General features: G+C 41.5%; 1 protein-coding gene across 4 annotated transcripts in view; it reads left to right on the plus strand.

Annotated features, from left to right (window-relative positions):
* Positions 1-22,342, plus strand: part of LOC147632122 (ABC transporter B family member 19-like) — a 208,485-nt gene extending 186,143 nt beyond the window's left edge. For 2 of the 4 annotated variants that reach the window (XM_086808754.1, XM_086808755.1), the window contains 11 exons: positions 17,226-17,280; positions 17,425-17,600; positions 17,796-17,996; positions 18,114-18,373; positions 18,495-18,811; positions 18,909-19,132; positions 19,205-19,575; positions 19,660-19,780; positions 19,884-20,232; positions 20,530-20,771; positions 20,954-22,342. In XM_086808754.1, coding sequence (XP_086664880.1) covers positions 17,439-17,600; positions 17,796-17,996; positions 18,114-18,373; positions 18,495-18,811; positions 18,909-19,132; positions 19,205-19,575; positions 19,660-19,780; positions 19,884-20,232; positions 20,530-20,771; positions 20,954-22,177 — 3,471 coding nt within the window. In that variant the 5' untranslated portion in view covers positions 17,226-17,280; positions 17,425-17,438 and the 3' untranslated portion in view covers positions 22,178-22,342. Of the gene's footprint in view, positions 1-15,702; positions 15,890-16,729; positions 17,108-17,225; positions 17,281-17,424; positions 17,601-17,795; positions 17,997-18,113; positions 18,374-18,494; positions 18,812-18,908; positions 19,133-19,204; positions 19,576-19,659; positions 19,781-19,883; positions 20,233-20,529; positions 20,772-20,953 lie in introns of those variants that run through there. The other 2 variants (XM_086808753.1, XM_086808756.1) reach the window with 2 other exon arrangements.
* The last annotated feature ends 452 nt before the right edge of the window (positions 22,343-22,794 follow it).

Raw genomic sequence — 22,794 nt, forward strand, 5'->3', positions numbered from 1 at the left:
GAAGTGATTGATGAATCAACAATGCTTTTCAAGATCCAAAGCATGACTGAGCCCACACAATGGTACCATGCAAGCATGCAATGTAGCTACTGTGATTGTCCAGATTGGTCATCTGACTGCAAGCATCTATATGGGATTCGATTGATATTACAACATCATTTTCCATGTCTATATGCTATTTTGCCTATTGTTGACAATGCACGTTCTTTGGGGTTCTTTGGGGCAACTGCAACACAATATTGATGTTGGACACAATGATGAGGGCGCCACATGGCTTAATATTGAAGGGAAGGATCTTAATATTGGTGACAATGAGCAAGGCATTGGTTTCAACATTGAGCATGGGCAGCACATAGTAGCAATTGGTGGTGACAATGACCAAGGCATGGGGTCCAACATTGAGCATGTGCAACACATAGTAGCAACTGGTATTGATGAACAACTATCTCTTTGCATTCAGGACTTCAAAAATGTTTTGCAAGGTCTCGAGGAGAGTCTACCTACATGTGACTCCACACGAAAGGAATTGATCTTTCAACAATTGAGGATGTCAAAAGAGAGTCTTGCTGCATTGGTGGTTCCAACAGAGGTAGACTTGCCTTCGCGAGGCTCCATTCGCCAAATACAAGCTCATGTGACGTGTACTCGACTTGGTCATGGTGGCAACAAACATGAAGGAAGTACTACTCCACTTGAGAAGAGGGTAGCCTCATCACAACCAACAAAGCGTCATTTCACGGGTACACTAAAACGCAAGCATCAGCATGGTAGGACTCGAGTAAGGTTTGAAAAGAGGGATCGTGTATTTTGCCCTCATTGCTACAGCAAGACGTTGATGATTGATCCTTTGCAAACACACTCTTGCCATACCTGCCATGCTTTACTCCCCTTGTTGAAGAGACATGCCCCAGTTGGTTTTGAAGTTGATCTTATCAACCTCCTTGTGCATATCCTCCAGTCCAAGAGACAACATTTCGTGAAGGCAGCCCATTGATGAGAAGCACTTAACACATACGAACGATGGATCTGTTGACTCGTATACAATGGTTATTGAAATGCCCTTTTCAAAATGTTCTATCCTAAGAGATTGTGGTAAGCAGTTCGAGGCGAGCAAAGCATGAACGTTCGAGGCGAGCAAAGCACAAACATTTGAGGCGAGCAAAGCACGAACGTCTGGATTATGTTACTTAACCACACACGATTATGTTGCTTACCCACATATGATCATAGTCCAAATTACCACACACGAACGATGGATCTATTGTATTCAAAGAGATTGATATAATCAGTTCAAGGAGAGCAAAGCACAAACCATGGATTATGTTACGAAACCACGCATAATTACGTTGCTTTGATCATAGTCCAAAGCAACTGCTGCGTATCACCATACTCTAAAAATCATTTTACAAGGCATCCATAAGACAATGAATGTGAAAAACATCAAAACGACTAGTGTACCATTCTCATCATTTAGATACATAACAAAATATCACACTTGATGTAGCAAAAGATACCCCAAAACATCTTAAAAATGAGGTAGAAATATAAAATTGATCATAAAATGTCATTACAAAAGTGGGCATGTATTGGGATGACTAACAAGAAACTGTCATTACAAATATATCGCAAATTTGTTTAGAATGTCAGTACATTAAGTATTAAAAGGGCCATATTTCATCCCAAAATGTAGCTCCAAAATGTATCAAATACTACTCTAAAACTAAATTGCTGGTCCAAAAAAGAGAGTGCTATCCAAAAAGCGTTATGCACGCAATGCACTGCCCACAAAATGTTAACTGCTCCAAAACTGAATTGATGGTGGCTGAAAATCAGAGAGCTGATCCAAAAAGCGTCAAATGTGTGCATCGTTCACAACATAACATGCCACATAATGCACCAAAATTGCATAGCTGTCCACAAAATGATATGGAACATGCTTCTCCAAAACTGAATTGATGGCTGAAAAAAAGAGTTGAAATACAAAAAGTGTCAAATGCGTGCGCCACCAAAAGTGCCCGAATAAGATAACATGCACCAAAAGTGCATGGCTGCCCACAAAATGAAATGGCAGGTGCTGCACCAAAACTGAATTTCCGGCTGAAAGAAAGAGAGCTAGTCCAAAGAGTGTTGAATGCGTTGATCCAAAAAGACCTTTACCATTGTAACATGCGAATTAGAGATCTCAAAGATGAGTTGTAAACTTGCTCTTTCGGACAACGTGGGTGAAGATATATCAATTGGCATTGCTTTGCTGTTGGAGTTTGCATAGTACGAGAAGATCTGATAGGCAACTTCTTCCTTGTAGCTCCACACACCTATAAATTGACAAAGAAAGAGATCTTAGCATTGCACCCTTTCAGCCCCAGGAATGCTTGAAACACACTTCAACACCTCGCATGCAACACTCTCATTGCAGTGTATGCGTACATGGGATTTTTGTGCACGCTTACGAAGCTATTTGTGAGCAGATTGCATTCATGTGTCAAGCTGTGTTTGCGAACCTCTATAAGCGGCTGTTTGGGAGCATGAAGAGCATGCAAATAATTGTGTTTGCGCATGCAATCTATGCACACTTCAAGGATTTTTGTGCATGCATTTGGGGGCTGTTTTTGTGCATGAAGTGAAGGGGATTTTCAGCCATCTTCTTCTTCATCCTCTTGTGTGGTTTGCACATGTCACAGGGCAATTTGTGCACATTTCAAGGCTTTTTGTGCATGCATTTGGAGGCTATTTGTGTGCAGAAAGAGAAGGGGATTTTTAGCCACATTTTTTTTTGTGCTTTGGCATGTGTATTATACCGTCACATATGTCCACCCTTGCATGCATGACAATCACCCAAAAAAGAGAAAAGAAATAGCAAAAAAGAAATTAATGAGAGAGGAACACTTACTGTCTTGGTGCTGGCAGCCACCTTTGAACCCATCCCTCCTTTTGCAAGCTTTTGCTCATCATCATTTGTCAACCTTTGAACCCATCCCTCCTTTTGCAAGCTCTTCCTCATCATCACTCTCAGCCCACCAAGCAATCCCTCCTTTTGCAAGCTCTTCATCATCAATCTCAGCCCACCGAGCAATCCCTCCTTTTGCAAGCTCTTCCTTATCATCACTCTCAGCCTTTTGCTCCCCATCACTCGAAGCATGGTGCTCGTTTCACTGTCAAGCTTTTGCTCATTGTCACTCTATCAAGCTTTTGCTCATCATCACTATCAAGCTTTTGCTCATAGTCACTATCAAGCTTTTTCTTCCCATCGTTCCTGAATGTTGTGCTCGTCGTCACTATCAAGCTTTTTCTCCTCATCTTTCTCTTGCTGATCAAGGTCATCCATAACAATGTGTAACCATGTAGGCAAAGGTTTGACCTACACACATATTGCATGTATAGTAGCCATGATCACAACATGGGAACTAAGGCAATGTACTTACACACACACACACACACCCGCCTAAAAAATGCACACACACACCACTTTCATTGATTAAAATTAAGAAACCCTGATTGAGGCTTCCTTCAAACTAAGATTGTGTGTAACCAATGCACCGTAGCTACATTGCATGCTTGCATGGTACCATTGTGTGAGCTCAGTCATGCTTTGGATCTTGAAAAGCATTGTTGATTCATCAATCACTTCCAAAGTTCTTGAATCGGCTTCGTACCTCGTAAGGATGCTCTCACCTCTTGCGAGTCTTGCAGTGTGACTCCTACTTGAACCAAGAAAACAATAATACATTCAGATTAGAAAATCCTAACAATGACATAAGGAAAAATAGAAAGTTACCTAGCTCTTGTTTTTGTTTGAAAAACTCTAGTAAAGTACCCCCCATGTGTGTGCCTGTCTGAGAGTCGCCTACGAGAGCATGCAAGAGGACCAGTATCGATCTATTGATTTTTGCATCTAAGAGGGTGTACTTGATGTACTGCCATAACCTCTCCACTAGGTTTGTTGTGTCGACATTTCCATGTGGGAAAAGACGACCAAGCTTGGGCCATCGCGTCCGCCACACACGTCTGCCCACACCAACCATTGGAAACATAGCGGCATATATTCACGTGTGAGGAGTATTGCTACAAGAACGCTTGGAATCTACCTTCAAATGCCTCTTTAGAATGTGCTTGCATGAGGTTGGATAGCTGATTATAAACATCATCTTTCTTGTCTTTTGGAACCTGCAAAGCAACAAAAGCAACTCAAAACCGTGCCCAACATTGTAGTTGTCACTCATCACAATAAACAAGGGTATGAGAAAACCTGTGGTAAAAGATTTTCCACCCATGCTTTCTTGGCATGAAACCAACATAGTAAGACATAGCGAGCGATTTGTTGACGTTATCCTTGGTGATCTCCAAACCAACAACAAGAATCTGCATCAACCACCTTCTTTTAATGGCTTGTAGTCCTATCGGGTATTTGTCGATTACAATGGCAGTAGGGCGGGTTCGAGCCATTCTTGAGAAGATCAACTTGAAGGTAAGCTCTAAATCTATGCTCTCTTGATTAGTGGCACCATCACTCGTGCACATCATTGGCCATATTGGAATACCGACGCCGTTTTGGTTGGGCAAGACAGTTGCATAGAGAGGTAGACCAAATACATTCGTCTTGAATGTGCTATCCACCGCCCAAGCATTATGATGAGAAAAACGCATTGCCATCTCCAACATCCACTCATCTTGAATAACAAGAATAAAGGGTCTTTTGTATTCATCAATAGCATTTGGATTATAAGGTTGAACATGGATCGCCTAAAATAAGAAAATGGTCATATAAGGTTTAAATTCTACCATAGGAAAAGGCATGAAAAAATGTATGACATCAGCTGAATTCTACCTTGTTTTGATCCTTTAAACGAAGCGCCTCCATGTACATTACCTCCCAATCATCAGCTGAATTTTCCCTGCATCAACTAGGATAGCCAACTAAATCATATTATCCCATGACATGCAAACAAACAATCAATGTGTAGCATGCTACCTTGAGTGTGCATTTGGTAGGCAATCATTTGTACTTCCTTGGGGATCATAAAGAAGCGAAACACCACACAGTCAAGGGGAGAGAAGCTCTCCATATGGAAGTGCTCTTTTGATTTTGACATCTTAGCTACATGACGACATGTTTCGACATCAAATAAGTCATCCATGTAGCATGCTATCACACAAGGGTGGATAGGCAAATGATAAAAATCAGCCTCCTTAGACCCTGGAACATGTCCTTCATGGCCATTGTATAGGAGAATGTTAACCTTGTCCAAGTCGTTTGCATACTCCAAGACCACCTTGAAGGGACAGCTGCACTGCTTTGATTTTCGCAATCTTCACTTATCACCACCAATTCGAGGAGAAGGCCTTCCCCCTCGATGGCAAGCAAACTCTTTCACCCACTGATGTGGCCCACTGTGCTTTGTAGATCGAAGCTGCACTAGTCTTACCTTGTGCTGAATCATGATGTCAATCAAGCATTCTTGAACAAGAGGCTGATCTGTGACTATAATCGAAGAGGTTTTTTTGTGTTCTTTCTCACTTACACGTACTTTATGAACATCTTGCTAATGTCTTTTATGCAAGTGGCATCCACAAAGAACGATCCAATCTTTGATATAGCTTATTGGAATTCCATGGCTTTGAATATTTGTGGACCATTGTGTCTTGATTGAATTTATAGTATCTTTCTCACCTTTGTGTATTGCATGATCTGGAGGGAGATGAGTTTCTTGTATAATGCATTCCCAATCTTCAATGGCTGCGATCTTTAGGTTCGGTGCCAATTTCAAGCGAATGTATTCACTGTCATCATGGGTAGGACTAACACACAAACCCTCCTTCATCCTCTTCCACCTCTTCAAGTTGAGCAAACCTCGAGAATCATGTGCCTTTAATGTATCAAGTGTCACTTTGATTTTCCCTTGAAGATCTGCTCTTTCATTAAACTATAGCTTTGCTTGTCAAAAGAGAAAAATGTATTGGAGACATATAAATATGGGTCCAAGGTATCCCTTGATTTGGGGTATAGACTTTGAGAACCATCCGTGACGTCACAAGCTATGGGACATAAATGTTCGTCCTCATCTTGAATGTACTCATCTTGATCAATGTCATCACTTGATGTATCGCCGCACATTGCATCCTCTAAGAAAGCCTCCATTTCAAATTTATTCATAGCATTTACTGTGTCCCAATCAACCTACAAAGAAACTCCTCATTACCATTTTTTGTTGATGTGCACAACAATACTTGTACTCTCGAAAAAACCTATCTTTTGACCATGCATATCTCATTGGGGATGGGGACCTTGCATGCATTGGTTGCACCCATCGGCAAGTTGATATCATGTATAATGCCCAAATCAAGAGAATACACACACATGAGAGAGAGAGAGAGAGAGAGAGAGAGAGAGAGAGAGAGAGAGAGAGAGAGAGAGCTTGCCTGATTTAGATTTGGAATAAAATTCAAAATCAAGTCCTTTATGATAAGCTCCTTTATTTCATTTTCCCATCAATCCAAAATAGGGCCATCATATTTAATTCAGCTTATGTACATAGAGAACTTTGCAAATAGAATAGCTTCTAAATGGATCCTTAAGAGTTAGCTTTCCCGCAAGAGGATTTGGCTATCCTAATTCTTATAAACACCCACAAATTCTCCCTTCTACAAGCACCTAAGTGAAAGAATCTTCCCACCCTCACCATGTTTTAATGTAAATTCCTTGTTTAAGTAGTGGGATCGATCCTAGTCAAAATTCTATGGTGTGCTTAGAACAAGCTGATGCATTCCATTTAGTGGCCCTTCTTAGCCATCACTCATGGCGTCATGAAATAAGATCAAAAGCTAGATAAAATAAGACTACATTGAACTAAAAAAGGCATAGAAGCTTCGCATATGTACTTGGGATTGCACCAACAATACTAACACTTTATATAGATGACAGGCTTCGTAGAGAGGGCTTCAAGTCGGTGATTTATAGAAGTGGGGTGCCATAGACCCCCCATTCATTGCAAACAATCCCTTGAGGGCTGCTCCCTACACATGGATTTGGATTTGAAAACCTCCAATCCCACCAAGAATTCAAAGCTTCTAGCTCATTGTGTATGCCCTCCTCTCCCTCCTCCATTGGATTGCTAATTGCACAATCATCTCCTCCTCATGTTGCATCTTTGCATATCCCATGGACAAATGTGTAGACATAGGAGAATGAAAGATGACAATGAGCTTTAGTTTTGTATACAAGCTTCCCTTGGATATAATAAAGCTTTAACAGCATGAAGTATCCTTGAAGAATTCATGATGCAATAAACTTTTTGTGGATCAAATTCTACAAAAATGAATGCATTGAAGAGCTTACTCGTCGATAACAAAAGAGGCATGAAGTGGGTGTGGAGGATTTCATGAAGCAATGCATCAGAAGGTCATTACGATGCCATTATAAAATAAGCCTCAATGATAAAATGCATTGCATTGTGCTTTATCAACAAGCACCTTGCAATCGGCTCTTGTTTTGCAAGCTAACATAACTATGGATAGTCTTATTTCCCTTCAAGTTCCTTCTTGATCAATATGAAAACCAAAATAAACAATGGCACAAAAATAAGAAAATAGATTGGAGAGACGGAGCATTAAATAAGCTTACCATATCGAATGGACGTCCCTCTACATAGCTTGGTGGTGGCAATGGTAGAGGCATTTTGCTTATCATCTATTAATAGTACCAGTGGGCAGATTGGAGGTATTGTTCTTATTCTACTTCTACAGCTGCTGCTGCTACTGGTGCCATTCCGTTTGCATACCCCAGATTGTACGAACTCTAGGCTTGAGAAAGCACATAAGGAATTCGATAATTTCCTTACAAGATTAAAACAGTCTCTCAAAACCTCATTCAGAGGAATGCTCTTCTCTCATGATAAAGCCAGCGTCATATCAACACTTGCACCTTTAATGGCTCAACCTGAGTTATACAAGGACATAATGAACTACATAAAATAGGACTGTCAGGATTCGCAAGTTTCCAAACAGCCCTCATTAAGAATTTTCAGAGGGCCATGTGCTATTGTACGCATTGGGTACTCTTGAAAAAGCTGAGATCCAAACAGAGGATGAAAGTGAATGGGAATATAAAATAGACACAAAGTCTGAAGCTGAAACACTAACCGAAACACCCATGGTTCCTTTGGAAGACTCTATCATGGCCTACAGGCAATGATGTTCAGCGCGCAAACGCGCATTGATTAGCCCTCAAACAAGTCATAACATCATGACAATAGACACTTGGGTGTCATTGTTGGGACAACCTGAACTCACCCTGACAAGCAATGGTCTTGCAAAAGGAACCAATGAACAAAACATTGAAGTTCCAGGTTACTTTAGATACACTACTCGAACAATTGATGGGGCGATATGGAATTTACATTTTATGTCACCCTAGATTCCCTTGAGTACGATGTCATCCTTAGCGGACCTTGGATAAGTGCATCGTTGTATTCACTAGATGAATCCATGCAAACAATTACCTTGAACACTCTTGCATGCAATGTACACTTGCTATACAGGAGGAAGAAACCTTGCAGAGCTGGAACTTCCACCATATCTTACTGAAAAGATCCCAAGGATTTTGGTTGGATTGAAAATTGCAAATAAAATCACCACAGCTCAAGCACAACTTTATCCAACATGAGAACACAATCTCATGACCCTCGAGCTATGGGAATTGTTAGGTTAACCAACACTCACGGCACATCTTGAAAGGATTACCTTTACACAAGACTTGAACATGCCATGTCTGGGGTACTTTGAACATACAATGTATATTGAAACTAACCCCCTCACTTGTTGCAAGTTTTTTGTGGTTGAGTATGTGTTGGAAGCAGATTTAATCTTGGGGCATAAATGGACTGTTGCTGCCCAAGCACCATTGTGATTTGCTAGGGATAGAGTCATCATGATGGTCAATGATAAAAAGTTGACAGTACCATACTACGAGGAAGAGGATCTAACTTTAATGGATATCTATGATGCTGAACACAAAAGGATACAATCCTCTTCCACAAAAGCCCCTCTACACCATGACCTACCATCTGCGTTAACGACCGACTCCGATAAAGCCTCTACTCCTTCAACCCCATCCTCCACTATGAAGTTCGATGCCAAAACCTTGCAATCAATAGCTATTCCTGAAGAAGTTCCCAAAGCCCCAACCATCTAACACTAACAAGGAACTCAAAGGAAAGGTTCCGGATCCTATACATCTTCATCGACAAACCTCATCAAAGGAGACAACCACATGCTCAAAGGCCTCGTCATCGACAGCCACTCAACAAGAGACTCTAACCTCATCATCAACAATGCCCATGAGTCTCAAACCTGTAGCCTCAGCACCAACCAAAGTTAAGGAAGGCCCCAAACCTTCCACATCACTCCCAAAAAAAAATTCCACCATGAGAACCACAATCAAGATATCTTAATAGTATCAAAATGTGGGTGGAAAAGCAGCTACTTGTAGCTCAAGGCTACTATGAAGGTGCCAATCAAATTCGGGTGCCTCGACAGTCAAAACCTCTTCCTCCTCAACGTAGCACTCGAAAGCCAAGGAAGAAGAAAAGTAATCCACAACAGCATCCACAAAAGCCTATGCAAGTTCCTCAAAGAACTCCACCAATGCAACAAGTGTGTGTACCAAAAACATTGCTGCACAAGCACAAGGGTACTACCAAAGAAATACCAAAGCTTGGGTCTCCAAGCACATCACAAAGTCCCCTAAGCTTGCACAAAGAAAGCCTCAACACCAAGCACATTGGAAACAAATTACAGTGTTCATCAAAGAAGGGTACCTGTGCATGTCCTTCAACAACAAGGATACTATGATGGTAATTCCATCATATGGCTGCCAAAATCAAACAATGTGAAGAAAATGTCACCACCAACTTCAACCCCAACAACTTCACCTATAGTTCAACAAGAATGGAGGCCCAAGAAATAGCAAGCAAATAGTCCAGAAAGCACGGGCGATTCCTCCAGGATATTTTTATTCTAACGTAGTAAAGAGCTTTAACTAATCAAACTGATCCGACCGACCCGTAAGTCATATGGTCAGATCAAGGAAAAGACTTGCACTTGTAACATAGAGTCCAACGCCTTTTTCCTCAATCAAGAGGCACATCCGTTGATTCTTTTCCATAGAACAAGGGTTATCCGGGATTTACTTCATCTATCGTAACATAACAGAATTGAGTCTCATTTCAGGGATCCATCAGTCGAGTGCCTAACCCCATATAGTCCCATGGGTTAGCCAACCATCCAACCACTGTAGTGATAGGATCCATTTAGGAATTTAGTTATGTTTTGTCTCGGGTACCAGGGATAAGAGTTCCCAGGCCCCCTAGCCGGCGCTTCAAGAAAACTTCAAGATAGTCACACCACTTACACACCCAATATGACATTGCCTGTTTCACAGATTCAGCTATCTTTAAAACAATCTTTTAATGAAACCATATTATCATTGATCATAATCCTCCAAAATATCCAGGTTGAATTCTAATTTCCAATCATTATTTCATCGGTGTACCTATATGGCATCATTGGCAACCAGAACGCTCACCACCTGTTCACTCAGGGGTCTTTTCAATAGTTCCTAGCTCATAGTACCTGGAAATATATTCACTTATAAAAATCCAGATGGACTCTCCGTTTGAAGATCAGCAAGATCAACCAACAGATCCATATAAAAGAGCCATGGACTCATCCGTTGAGGACCAAGGATAATCAACCAGATCCATGCCCGAGTTCAGAAAACAACTCTAACTCCTTGTTCCATTTTTCTTCGTCGACGCACTTGTGGGTATCTTCGGCAACCCAGAGCCCAAGCACCATATGGTCAGCACCCTCTAGGCTCCTTCGCAGGTCACCTAGCGCTTCACTCATAGGCCGTTTCCTTGGTCCCTTATCCACCATACCGGAAGCTTACCATTTAAATCGAACCGAGGCTGGTCAAGACCTCGGTCGACCTTGCTACGCGAGATGTCCTTCGTTGACTCTCCGTCAGCTATTGCAACTTTATCACTTAGGTCTCCACACGACCTCATTCACAAGATGGTCAAAATGCTTCCCCAACATTCTTGACATAAAACAGTCATTTAAAAACAGGTCATCAATACAGTTTCTAACGAACTCTCATCTTTCCACATTGTTCCACATCATTTTTCATTATTCCACATTCTTCTACATCATTTCACATTGCTTAATCCACATCCAATTATATGTATTCCCATCGTCCTTCATCCATTCTCATCTACTCACATCATATCTCATCTCATTACATCTCATCCATTCACATCTACCCATACCCATATCACATCACATCACATCCATTCACATTGCATCTCATTCATCTACATCTATCTCGATTCACTTCACATCACATCATATCATATCACATCTCATTCATTCACATCTATCCCGATTCACATCACATCACATCCATTCACATCTTATCTCATCCATTCACATCTATCCATATCCATATCACATCACATCACATCCATTCACATTGCATCTCATCCATTCACATCTATCCCGATTCACATCACATCACATCGTATCCATTTCACATCACATCACATCCATTCACATCGCATCTCATCCATTCATATCTATTTACATCACTCACATTCACATCCATTCATATCTATTTACATCACATCACATGTCATCCATTCACAGCTATTTACATCACTCACATTCACATCCATTCATATCTATTTACATCACATCACATGTCATCCATTCACATCTCATCGCATCCATTCACATCTATCTTATTCATTACATCCACATCACATCACATATATCCCATCCACATTACATCACGTCCACATCTCATTCTAGTCCATTTACATCACATCACTTCCTTTTTACATATGATCACATCTCAATCTCATCTCATCACATTCACATTCACATCCACATCCATTTACATCACATCACATCTCATCATCCACATCTCTTCACATCCACATCCACATCCATTTACATCACATCACATCCCATCCACATCTCATCACATCCACATCTATTTACATCACATCACATCCCATCCACATCTCTTCACATCCACATCCATTTACATCACATTCACATCTTATCACATCCACTCACATTTTATCACATCCTATCACATTGCATTCACATCTATTTACATATATTTACATCACATCACATCCCATCCACATCTCTTCACATCCACATCCATTTACATCACATTCACATCTTATCACATCCACTCACATCTTATCACATCCACTCACATTTTATCACATCCTATCACATTGCATTCACATCTTATCACGTCGTATTCTCATCTTATTCACATCGTATTCACATCTATTCACATTTAGTAACATTTTCTACTTTCGATATACCGATGGGACTTTTTCTAAATTTCTGCCAATTGCTTGTTAAAGATACTTTTTCTCGATGGATATTTTCATATTCTTTCTCAAATTTCTCAAGTGAAATATATTCAATATTCTTCTTTTGAGTAAAAGATTCATGGGATTTACAAAAATCAATTCTATCCATATTTCCCAATAATGCTCAAAATTTCACTTTTGATAAATACTCATAATTTGAATTATACTAAAAATTTCTCTTTTTTCATTTAATTTCTTGGATCTCAAATATCATGGGAATTCCTCTTTTTGCATTTAAATGATTGAACTCCAAATGCCATGGGAATTCCTCTTTTATCATAAAATAAATTTATTTAAAATTTCTCTTTTCTTTAATAAAAATATCCATTATTTCAAATATGCCAAGAATTCCACTTTTACCATTTAAATGTTTGAATTCCAATTATCATGGGAATTCTTCTTTTATCATTTAAATTTTCTCATGCATGAAATAAATTTATCTAAAATTTCTCTTTAAATTAAATATTCATTATTTTAATATACCAAAATTTCTCTTTTTTCATTTAATTACATGGATCTCCATTATCATGGGAATTCCTCTTTTTGCATAAAAATAAAAATACCAAAAATTTCTCTTTTTTTAATTAATTATTTATGCATAAATACTAAAAATTAGTTTCTCATGAATTTGATGAAAATCGTTCTTTTAGCATAGGATGTCCAATCCTAGAATATGGTAGGAAGTCCTCTTTTCACATTATGCATAAAAATGAGTCATGTATTAATTTCTAAAATTTTTGCTATAGCTTCGCTGCTATTACTGATAATTTTCAATATTTTTAGAAAGAATAATACTTTGTAATACAATTATGATAGAATACTATCCTTAGACTTAAATCCAATTTATGGAATTAAATCATAAGTTTGTCATAATTTTATTAGCAAAAAAGCATAAAAAAGCTATTTTCTTAACCTCTAGCTTAACAAGCTTAGAGATTGATTTTGAATTAAGAATTTATCAATGAGAAGCATTCATTTGCTAAAGAATTAGTCATAGGAATGACTATTCTTTTGGGAGAGAGAGAGATATTGTGATTAATCATTAGAATTCTTATAGAAAGCTTGATTTGCATTGAAAACAATTAATTTGAAACTTCTCAAGCTTGAGAGGGGTTGAGAAGTGAAATCTTTTGAGAATATTAATGAAAACCATGAAATTACTTCTTACCTCTTGATTTGGCTTGCTTCTTTATCTTAGAAGGAAGCCCCCAACCAATCAATTGGTTTAGTATGTTGAGAAGAAAGCTCCAAGGATTGTTGAAGAGAGAGAGAGAGAAGCTCAAATCTCTCCAAAAGTAGAGGATTTTTAAGGGATAATAGAAAATATCATTATTTTAATGTAATACTGGCATGGTATAGTTCACAGATGAGAATACAAAAGAATGAGGGTCTATTTATAGGTGAGGGAGGTCACTAACTGAGTCCAACTAAGTTCTAGAATTTTCCAGCTTCAGTTTGGCTGAATTTGGACGAGATTTGGACCAGTTTAGCTCCCATTTTGATCCAGGAGAGAGGAGAGATAAAAATATCACAATTTTTTTGAATTAAAAACTCATCCACATGTGTGAATTAGGCGCCTACCTCAAGAGTCCCCCTCTCCTTACCAAGGTGTCAAAAATGCATCATTATTCCAAAATATCTTATTTTTTTAGTAATATCACATAGTTTTTAACTAATAAACCTTGTACTTGTCAACTCTTCATCTTATGTGAGCATTTTTGGGTATTTTCTTTTATTCTTTGGATTTATCTCATCCCAACACTTGGATTAATCCAATTGGCCCATTGGAACCTTAAAATTGGATCATAATCCAAATTTTTTTGAAAATGTAGACCTTTAGGCTAAGGTCCTTTATACACATTTTCAATTAATGTAGACCTTTAGGCTAAGGTCCTTTATACACATTTTCAATTAATTCCAAATGCACATTTTTGAAAATGTAGACCTTTAGGCTAAGGTCCTTTATACACATTTTCAATTAATTCCAAATGCACATTGGAAAGTTCTTTTTGAATTTCTGTTTCAGGGAAAACCATTTTAGACACTAGGAGAATTTACTGGCTTCATTTTTTATTCATGTTGTGGATACCACGTATAATTAGATTATCACCACTACACTGGTTTGGAATGCCAGATGTATATGTGAGCCACGTTTGGTGCTTTCTTCAAAGAAAAGTAAGTGCTTTAGGAGCTCCTACATGGATATATATGGCAAGCATGGTGTGTTCACATATAAGAGCCAAGTTGAGGATCATGATGCCCAAAATGGGCTTCAAATATCTCTCCTCTCCCATCCCGAGGACGAGTATGTGTTTTTATGCATGCAAGAATATCTCTTGCAGTTAGTGGAACAAGACTTAAAAACACATGCAAGAATATCTCTTGCAGTTAGTGGAACAAGACTTTAAGAACCATTAGTAGTAGGTAAGTGAATTCCCATAGCTGTACAAGCAGCCATCACTGTGAGTGACGAATGAGCAACTCGTTTCACCTCTCCTTCAAAAGGGGCTCTCCTAGACTCTCTGGTTGAGCCCCCCATTATTATACACGCCTATAAATATTGTAAAAATTATTGGGGAAAAATATTATATATATAATTCAAGAAAATAAATCTAGGAATAATTCCTTGAGAAAAATGCCAATGGATTAATACGTTTGAATAAATAATAATTCATCGAGAAGAATTCCAATGGATTAATATGTTTATTCCTTGTCCATGTAGCGAGGGTGTCCAAAAGACACAAAGTGGGTCGCAGTTCTGTCCCACTTCTGGCTCGTCGCCTCTCAATTCGACAATCGAATAAGTTGTCTTCATAAAATTAATGGATTTATTAACAAAATCATGGGCCGTCAAGTAGATCTAGATCTGGGGACTGTTCATTTCAAAGCAAAAATCCTGTCCACCACTGTGTGTCTGTCTGTGTGTGTATATATATATATATATATATATGGTTTGATCGGAAAAAGGAAATGAAAAAGTGGGTGTTTTTTTTTTTTTTTTGGGGTTTGGTTTTGGACTCAATCAAAAGATTGGGGGCCACGCAAAGCTGGACAAGCCTTGCAGAGCAAGCAAGAGAATTCCATTCAACCGTGACTACCTTTCCATCCCTTATATAACGAGACCCAGTATTTTCCAAATTCCAAAATATATATATATACATACATAATTCGTTCATTCACACCAGTGCCTATACTGTAGTACAGTATTCACACCCGCACTTCAGTCCTCTTCAGACCCAGTATTTTCCAAATTCCAAAATATATATATATACATACATAATTCGTTCATTCACACCAGTGCCTATACTGTAGTACAGTATTCACACCCGCACTTCAGTCCTCTCCTGCACCTTGATTTCCTTTTGGAGCCTTACTCTCTTGAGCACTCACTGCAATTTGCTCACCTTCTCTTGCAGTTGCTGTTTTACCCAATAAATTGGGTAAGTTTGCCTCGCTTTGGGAGTTTCTTGCACAGCTGTGCACACACTCCGAGAAAAGCTCATTTTGTGTACATAATTCGTTCATTCACACCAGTGCCTATACTGTAGTACATTATTCACACCCGCACTTCAGTCCTCTCCGCTTTGGGAGTTTCTTGCACACACTCCGAGAAAAGCTCATTTTGCATCAAAATCTCTTCAACTAAGTGGCCCTTCGGATGGATTCCGGAATCACCCACATCCTTCTGCAGTGTCACCAGTGCTGAAATCCCAAGGCTCCTTTTTGGAAGCCTCAAAGCCCTTCAAACCTTCTTTTAAGAAGGCCTCTTTATAAACAGGGTTGCAAAATAAGGCCACAGCAGCAGGCTACTATTTTGATCTTAATTTTACACGTAAACATTTATATTTTAGAGGTCAACCTAGTACCTAGTTATGGTCCTTCAAACCTTCCTATTAAGAAGGCCTCTTTATAAACAGGGTTGCAAAATAAGGTCACAGCAGGCCACTATTTTGATCTTAATTTTACACCTAAACATTTATATTTTAAAGGTCAACCTAGTACCCAGTTATGGTCCTTCAAACCTTCTTAACAAGACCTTCAAACTTTGCCATTTGGATAATAATCACTTTTTTTTTTTTAATGCACTTAAAAAGCGTGACCCATTTTGAGTACCTCATTTGTACCTTGTGCTTTGAGATCTTCTTTGAAGTTATGGGGTTCCTCACCCATGTTTGGCATTTCTAAGAGGGGAAAAAAGAACTCTTTTTAATAGAGTATCCGTTTCACTATTGATTTTCTAGTATTCATCTGATTTGGAAGAGTTAATACCTCTTGTGCAGCACTCTCTCCTTTGATACCCCTTGTGCAGCCCTGTGCTAATAAATACATCCGAGATGAAGTCTGAGTATGCAATGGAAGAAGGGGGAAACAGCAACCAAGCAGTCAAGGCCATGGAAATAGAGGCAACTCAGAATGGGGATGATAATGAGAAGGGGGATGCAAAAAAAGAGAAGAAAGAAGAGGCCCCAAGTGTGAGCTTCTTCAAGCTTTTCTCCTATGCAGACAGCTATGACTATGTGCTCATGGCATTGGGAACCTTGGGCGCTTTTGGGCATGGGCTCGCCTTCCCCATGTTTTTCTTCTTCTTTGGCAAACTTGTGAATAGTTTTGGCGAAAACCAAAATAACCCTCAGCAGACAGCGGATGATGTGGGCAAGGTATGTGCTTATCTCATAACTGCCCACTCACATGTTTGGTGAGTGAATATGTTTGGGCAAGGTTATAGATCTACATTCAAAAACCCAGTTTTCTAATGCCAACGTCTTTTCGGTGCAGTATGCTGTGGATTTGGTGTACCTTGGCCTTGTCATATGGGGCTCTGCTTGGGCAGGTAACTTTTTGCTCTTGCAAATATTCAACCATGCCCCATTGATGTCACATAATTCACATTTCAATTGTTTGATTGTTGCTGCTAAGCCATAATCATGTGCTGTGAGTCAGAAATTACTCATTTGGTTGTGTGTTGTGACCCCAGAGGTGGCCTGCTGGATGCATACAGGCCAGAGGCAAGCTAGCAAGATGCGCCTCAGGTACTTACAGGCTATCTTGAATCAAGATATCGGCTTCTTTGATACAGATGCCCGAACAGGGATGCTAGTTGAAAGCATCTCGAAAGACACGGTCTTGGTGCAAGATGCTATCAGTGAGAAGGTATGGTCTTTGTATGTCTATATGCATCTATAAATGTGTATGTGTACACACGTATGCATGTATGATTTCATTCAACATTCATGTGTGCAAGTATGTGTGTGTGTGTGTGTGTGTGAGTGCACGTTCTCTTATGCATTCATTTGCGCATCTTTGCTTTTTATGATGGGTCTGCAATGACCAAGATTTTGGCTGCAGATGGGAAACTTCTTGCAATTCATGGCTACATTTATAGGAGGTTTTGGAGTTGGGTTTTCTATGGTGTGGAAGTTATGCCTGGTAACAGTGGCAGTGGTCCCTGCGATAGCTTTTGCAGGTGGCTTGTATGCCTACACGCTCACACGTTTGACATCCAAAAGCCAAGTAGCCTATGGAGATGCAGGGACCATTGCAGAACAGGTACATTATCAAGCCAAGTGTGGTCATCTAAAAGTTAAATCAACTCAATCTGTTTCGGAATGATGAGACAGTTTCCTGATTAATGGCCTACATACCTGTCTGTTGAGCTTGCAATAGACAATTGCGCAAATTCGGACGGTCTATTCGTTTGCTGGTGAGAAGAAAGCTGCTCAGTCTTTCTCAGACTCCCTAGCCCTGACATTGAAGCTGGGCTATAGAGGGGGAATGGCCAAGGGCTTGGGTCTTGGAGTCACATACACCATTCTCTTCTTCTCATGGGCCTTGATCTTGTGGTACGGTGGTGTGCTTATCCGGAGTGGGGAGACTAACGGTGGCAAAGCCATCAGTGCCGTCTTCTCCGCTATCATCGGTGGCATGTAAGAACTAAAACTAAACTTGTGAGGTTTTTGAGCTGTTTTGTATTACATTGGATTCATCATGGATGCCTTCTATGCCTTCCTTAAGATGATGACTTGAGCATGTGGTGTGGTTGTGTAGGGCATTGGGGCAAGCTATGGGCAATGTCACTGCATTCAGTAAAGGAAGAGCGGCAGCTTACAACATCATGGAACTGGTGAACAAGCCTGCCAAGATGAACCGCCATACCGATGACGGCTCAAAGCTCTCTGAAGTGAAAGGGGATATTGAGCTTCGCAATGTGGTCTTCAGCTACCCTTCTAGGCCAGATGTTATGATTTTTGAAGACTTCTCCTTAATGATACCCTCTGGAAGGACTGTTGCCCTTGTTGGGGGCAGTGGTTCTGGCAAGAGCACAGTTGTTTCCCTCATAGAAAGGTTCTATGATCCCATAGGAGGTAATGGTCAACACGGCAACAATCAACTCATGATAGAATTCAAGTGATAATTGTAGGGGACTCATGTGGGACCTGTTTTGGGTTGTTTTCTGGTCAGGTCAAGTCTTGCTGGATCGTGTTGATATCTGCACCCTTCAGCTGAGGTGGCTTCGTGATCAGATAGGCCTGGTCAATCAGGAGCCTGCCCTCTTTGCAACTTCTATATTAGGGAACATACTCTATGGCAAGGAGGATGCTACCATGGAGGAAGTAGAAGCAGCAGCTAAAGCAGCAAATGCCCATATGTTCATCAGTGAGCTGCCCGATGCATACAAAACGCAGGTTAGCTCTCTGTGTGTTTCAAGCACGTGTGGACGTGCTCAATTTCTGGGAACTGACTTGATGGGTTTGCAGGTGGGAGAACGTGGAGTGCAACTTTCAGGTGGCCAGAAGCAAAGAGTGGCTATTGCGAGGGCAATGCTCAAGAATCCCAAGGTTCTTCTACTTGATGAAGCAACCAGTGCATTAGATGCAGCATCTGAAAAGGTGGTGCAGGATGCATTGGACCGTCTTATGGTAGGAAGGACGACTGTCGTCATAGCCCACAGGCTGTCCACCATCCAGAATGTGGACACCATCGGTGTGGTGCAGGATGGGCAGATCGTAGAGATGGGCACCCATGATGAGTTGATTGCGAAGGGCGAGCTGGGAGCTTACTCCACTCTTGTGAAGCTGCAGGAGATGGCGCTGGGAAGTGATGGAACAATTTTGGGTCGAACATCAAAGTGAGCCTCATTAATTTCTCAACTGTTATGAGGTGACTGTACGGTCCATGCCTTACCATTGTGACTATTTTCATTCATATACAGGGCAACAAGCTCATTGGCAAGAGTAAGTTCTGCCCGTGGGAGTGTTCTATCAAAGAGTGCGAGGATGAGCAGTGAAAGGCGTCTGAGCCATCAGATGAGCAATGTGTCTGATGTTCACAAGGTGAGGTTTAAGCTGATGCTTACATTTGGTAAACAACTTTGGGGTGGGTTTAGTTCATTATCGTACCCTTTAGGTTCTAATGTTTTGCAGTGGTCTGGTACAGGAGAAGGTGGATGAAGAGATGGCAGACGAGAAGAGGGAGAGGGATTCGAAGGGGTCCTACTGGAGACTGATGAAGCTGAATGCACCTGAGTGGCCGTATGCATTGTTAGGTAGTGTGGGGTCTGTCTTGGCCGGGGTAGTGAACCCTATTTTCGCATTGGTGATCAGTGAGCTGCTCAATGTGTATTTTGAACCCGACATGAACAAGATGAGGAGGGAGGTACAGAAGTATGTACTGGTGTACGTGGGGGTCGGTGTGGTCACAGTGGGCATCTATGTGCTGCAGCACTACTACTTTGGTATTGTGGGAGAGAATCTCACAGCCAGAGTGAGAGAGATGATGTTCAAAGGTGATGCACAAAGATTGATTTCATTTTAAAGCATGGAACCAGATAGTGGTGTGATGATGCATGTGTGGGTAAAGGCTGTACGAAGGGGCCTGAGGATGCTATGCATGTGTCCATGACCTGTGTGCTGTACGAAGGTGCAGCCTGAGGATGCTTTGCATGGGTGACTGCGTCTATATGGACTGTGCCGCTTTCCAGGATGTGTGCGTGTGTACGACCTGGTGGTTCATCACTCATGAATGTGCCGTACTGATGGAGTGTACAACTCACTAATTTTTTGAACTGACTTACTTGATGCAGCCATGATACGAAACGAGGTGGGCTGGTTTGACCAGGACGAAAACAACAGCAAACGATTGGCGGCGCGATTGGCCACGGATGCAACGCACGTACGCGCGGCCATCGGTGACAGGGTGTCGCTGATACTACAAAACGTAACTGTTTTCGTCACTGCTTGCGTCATCGGCCTCGTCATCGAGTGGCGACTGGCCTTGGTCTTGCTGGCCACATTTCCTCTTCTGGTGGGGGCGGCGGTGTGCCAGGTAACCTCAAAAGCATATTCTTAACGTCATACTTGCCGCCGCGATAAGGCTGACGTACACTGTTTGCCGTCACGTCAGACTTGCCGCGAATTGCTTGCCATAGCGTAGACTAGACTTATAGGCTGCCCGAGGTACGCTAGATCGCCGGCAACGACTTACGTGATTTGTTTTGTGCCATGCAGCAACTCTGCGTGAAGGGCTTTGCTGGAGATCTTAACGAGGCCCATGCCCACTCCAGTATGATCGCTGGAGATTCCATTGGAAACATCCGCACCGTCGCCGCTTTTAATGCCGAAGACAAAGTTCTGTCGCTCTTCACAGAGGCTCTCCGTGAGCCGGCCAAGCGGAGTTTCCTGCGGGGCAACATCTCCGGCGGCTTCCTTGGCGTCTCCCAGATGACAATGTATTGCAGCTACGCGCTCGTGCTCTGGTACGGCTCGACGCTCGTCAAGAACGGCACTTCCGATTTCGGCTCAGTCATCAAGGTCTTCATGGTCCTCATGATGACTGCCTTCGCGGTCGCTGAAACGCTGGGGCTCACGCCAGACATCATCAAAGGCTCCGACGCCCTCATCTCCGTCTTCGACATCATGGACCGACGCACCTCCATCGACCCCGACGACCCCTCGTCGGAGCTCGTACAGAGCGTACGTGGCAACATCGAGCTTGTCGATGTCGAGTTCGCCTACCCTACCCGTCCGGATGTCACCATCTTCAAAGGCCTCAACTTGCACGTTAGAGCCGGGGAAAGCCTTGCCCTGGTCGGAGCCAGCGGTTCGGGCAAAAGCTCCGTCATCGGGCTCGTCGAACGTTTCTATGATCCGGCGGCCGGCGCCGTCACTATAGACGGAAAGGATATCCGGCGGCTGAATCTCCGTTCACTGCGGCAGCATATTGGGTTAGTGCAGCAAGAGCCGGCGCTGTTTGCGACCTCAATATATGAGAACATTCTGTATGGGCGGGAGGGGGCAACCGAAGCTGAGGTGGAAGCTGCGGCGCAGGCTGCCAACGCGCACCGTTTCATAAGCGGGCTGCCGGGCGGGTACCAGACGCAGGTGGGCGAGAGGGGGCTGCAGCTGTCGGGCGGGCAAAAGCAGAGGGTGGCCATAGCACGGGCGGTGCTCAAGGATCCGGCCATTTTGCTTCTGGACGAGGCCACGTCAGCGCTGGATGCTGAGTCGGAGAAGGTCGTGCAGTCCGCCCTGGACAGGCTGATGGAGGGCCGTACGACAATTGTGGTGGCGCACCGCCTCACCACCATCCGCAACGCAGACACCATCGCCGTAGTTCAAGAGGGCCGCATTCTGGAGCAAGGGTCCCACAACCAACTCATGGGCAAACCAGATGGCTCCTATGCCCGCCTTGTCAACATTCAACGAGCACGTGAAGGGAAAAAAAAACAATGAGACATCCCATTTTGTTGAAAGAATTTCCCCAATTTCACAAATGTAATAATCCTATTTTCACAAATGTAGTAAACCCCTATTTGTGATGTCAGCGGCTCTTTATTTTTCAATATTACCTGCAGAGTCCATTGGTTTAGGGAAAATTAATGAAATAACCTTGTTTTACCGATTTTGAAATAAGAGCTTCTTATTAAGCATTGATGTTGTGATCATGATTATGTCATTCACAAATTTCTTTGATGATACATATTTTATTCCATGCACATGCTTTGTGAATACTATTAATAAAATTAACATTTGTTAATACAACCTTGAGGAATCATAAAAGCATAAAAGTAAGATGCGATACAAAGTGCACATGTTTTATTTGACCCGCTTTTAAGGACTTTCTTTTCCTCTTACGCAAATTTTACTTTTTTAAAAAGTGGACACTAAAGTTGAGGTCTACTTTTCAATAGGCACAGATTTTGCACAAAAAGCACATGCACACACACATGCCACGCACACACACAATAAGACATGGTGTACAAGGTTGCCTCTAGTAAACAACACATAGTTTCAAAGGTTCTTTTACATACTTACACCAAACCAACTGTTTTCTCCAATGTGTATAACGC

The sequence above is a fragment of the Cibotium barometz genome, chromosome 14, assembly GCF_041138505.1.
Source record: "Cibotium barometz isolate CiBa-2024 chromosome 14, ASM4113850v1, whole genome shotgun sequence".
Lineage (NCBI taxonomy): Eukaryota > Viridiplantae > Streptophyta > Polypodiopsida > Cyatheales > Cibotiaceae > Cibotium > Cibotium barometz.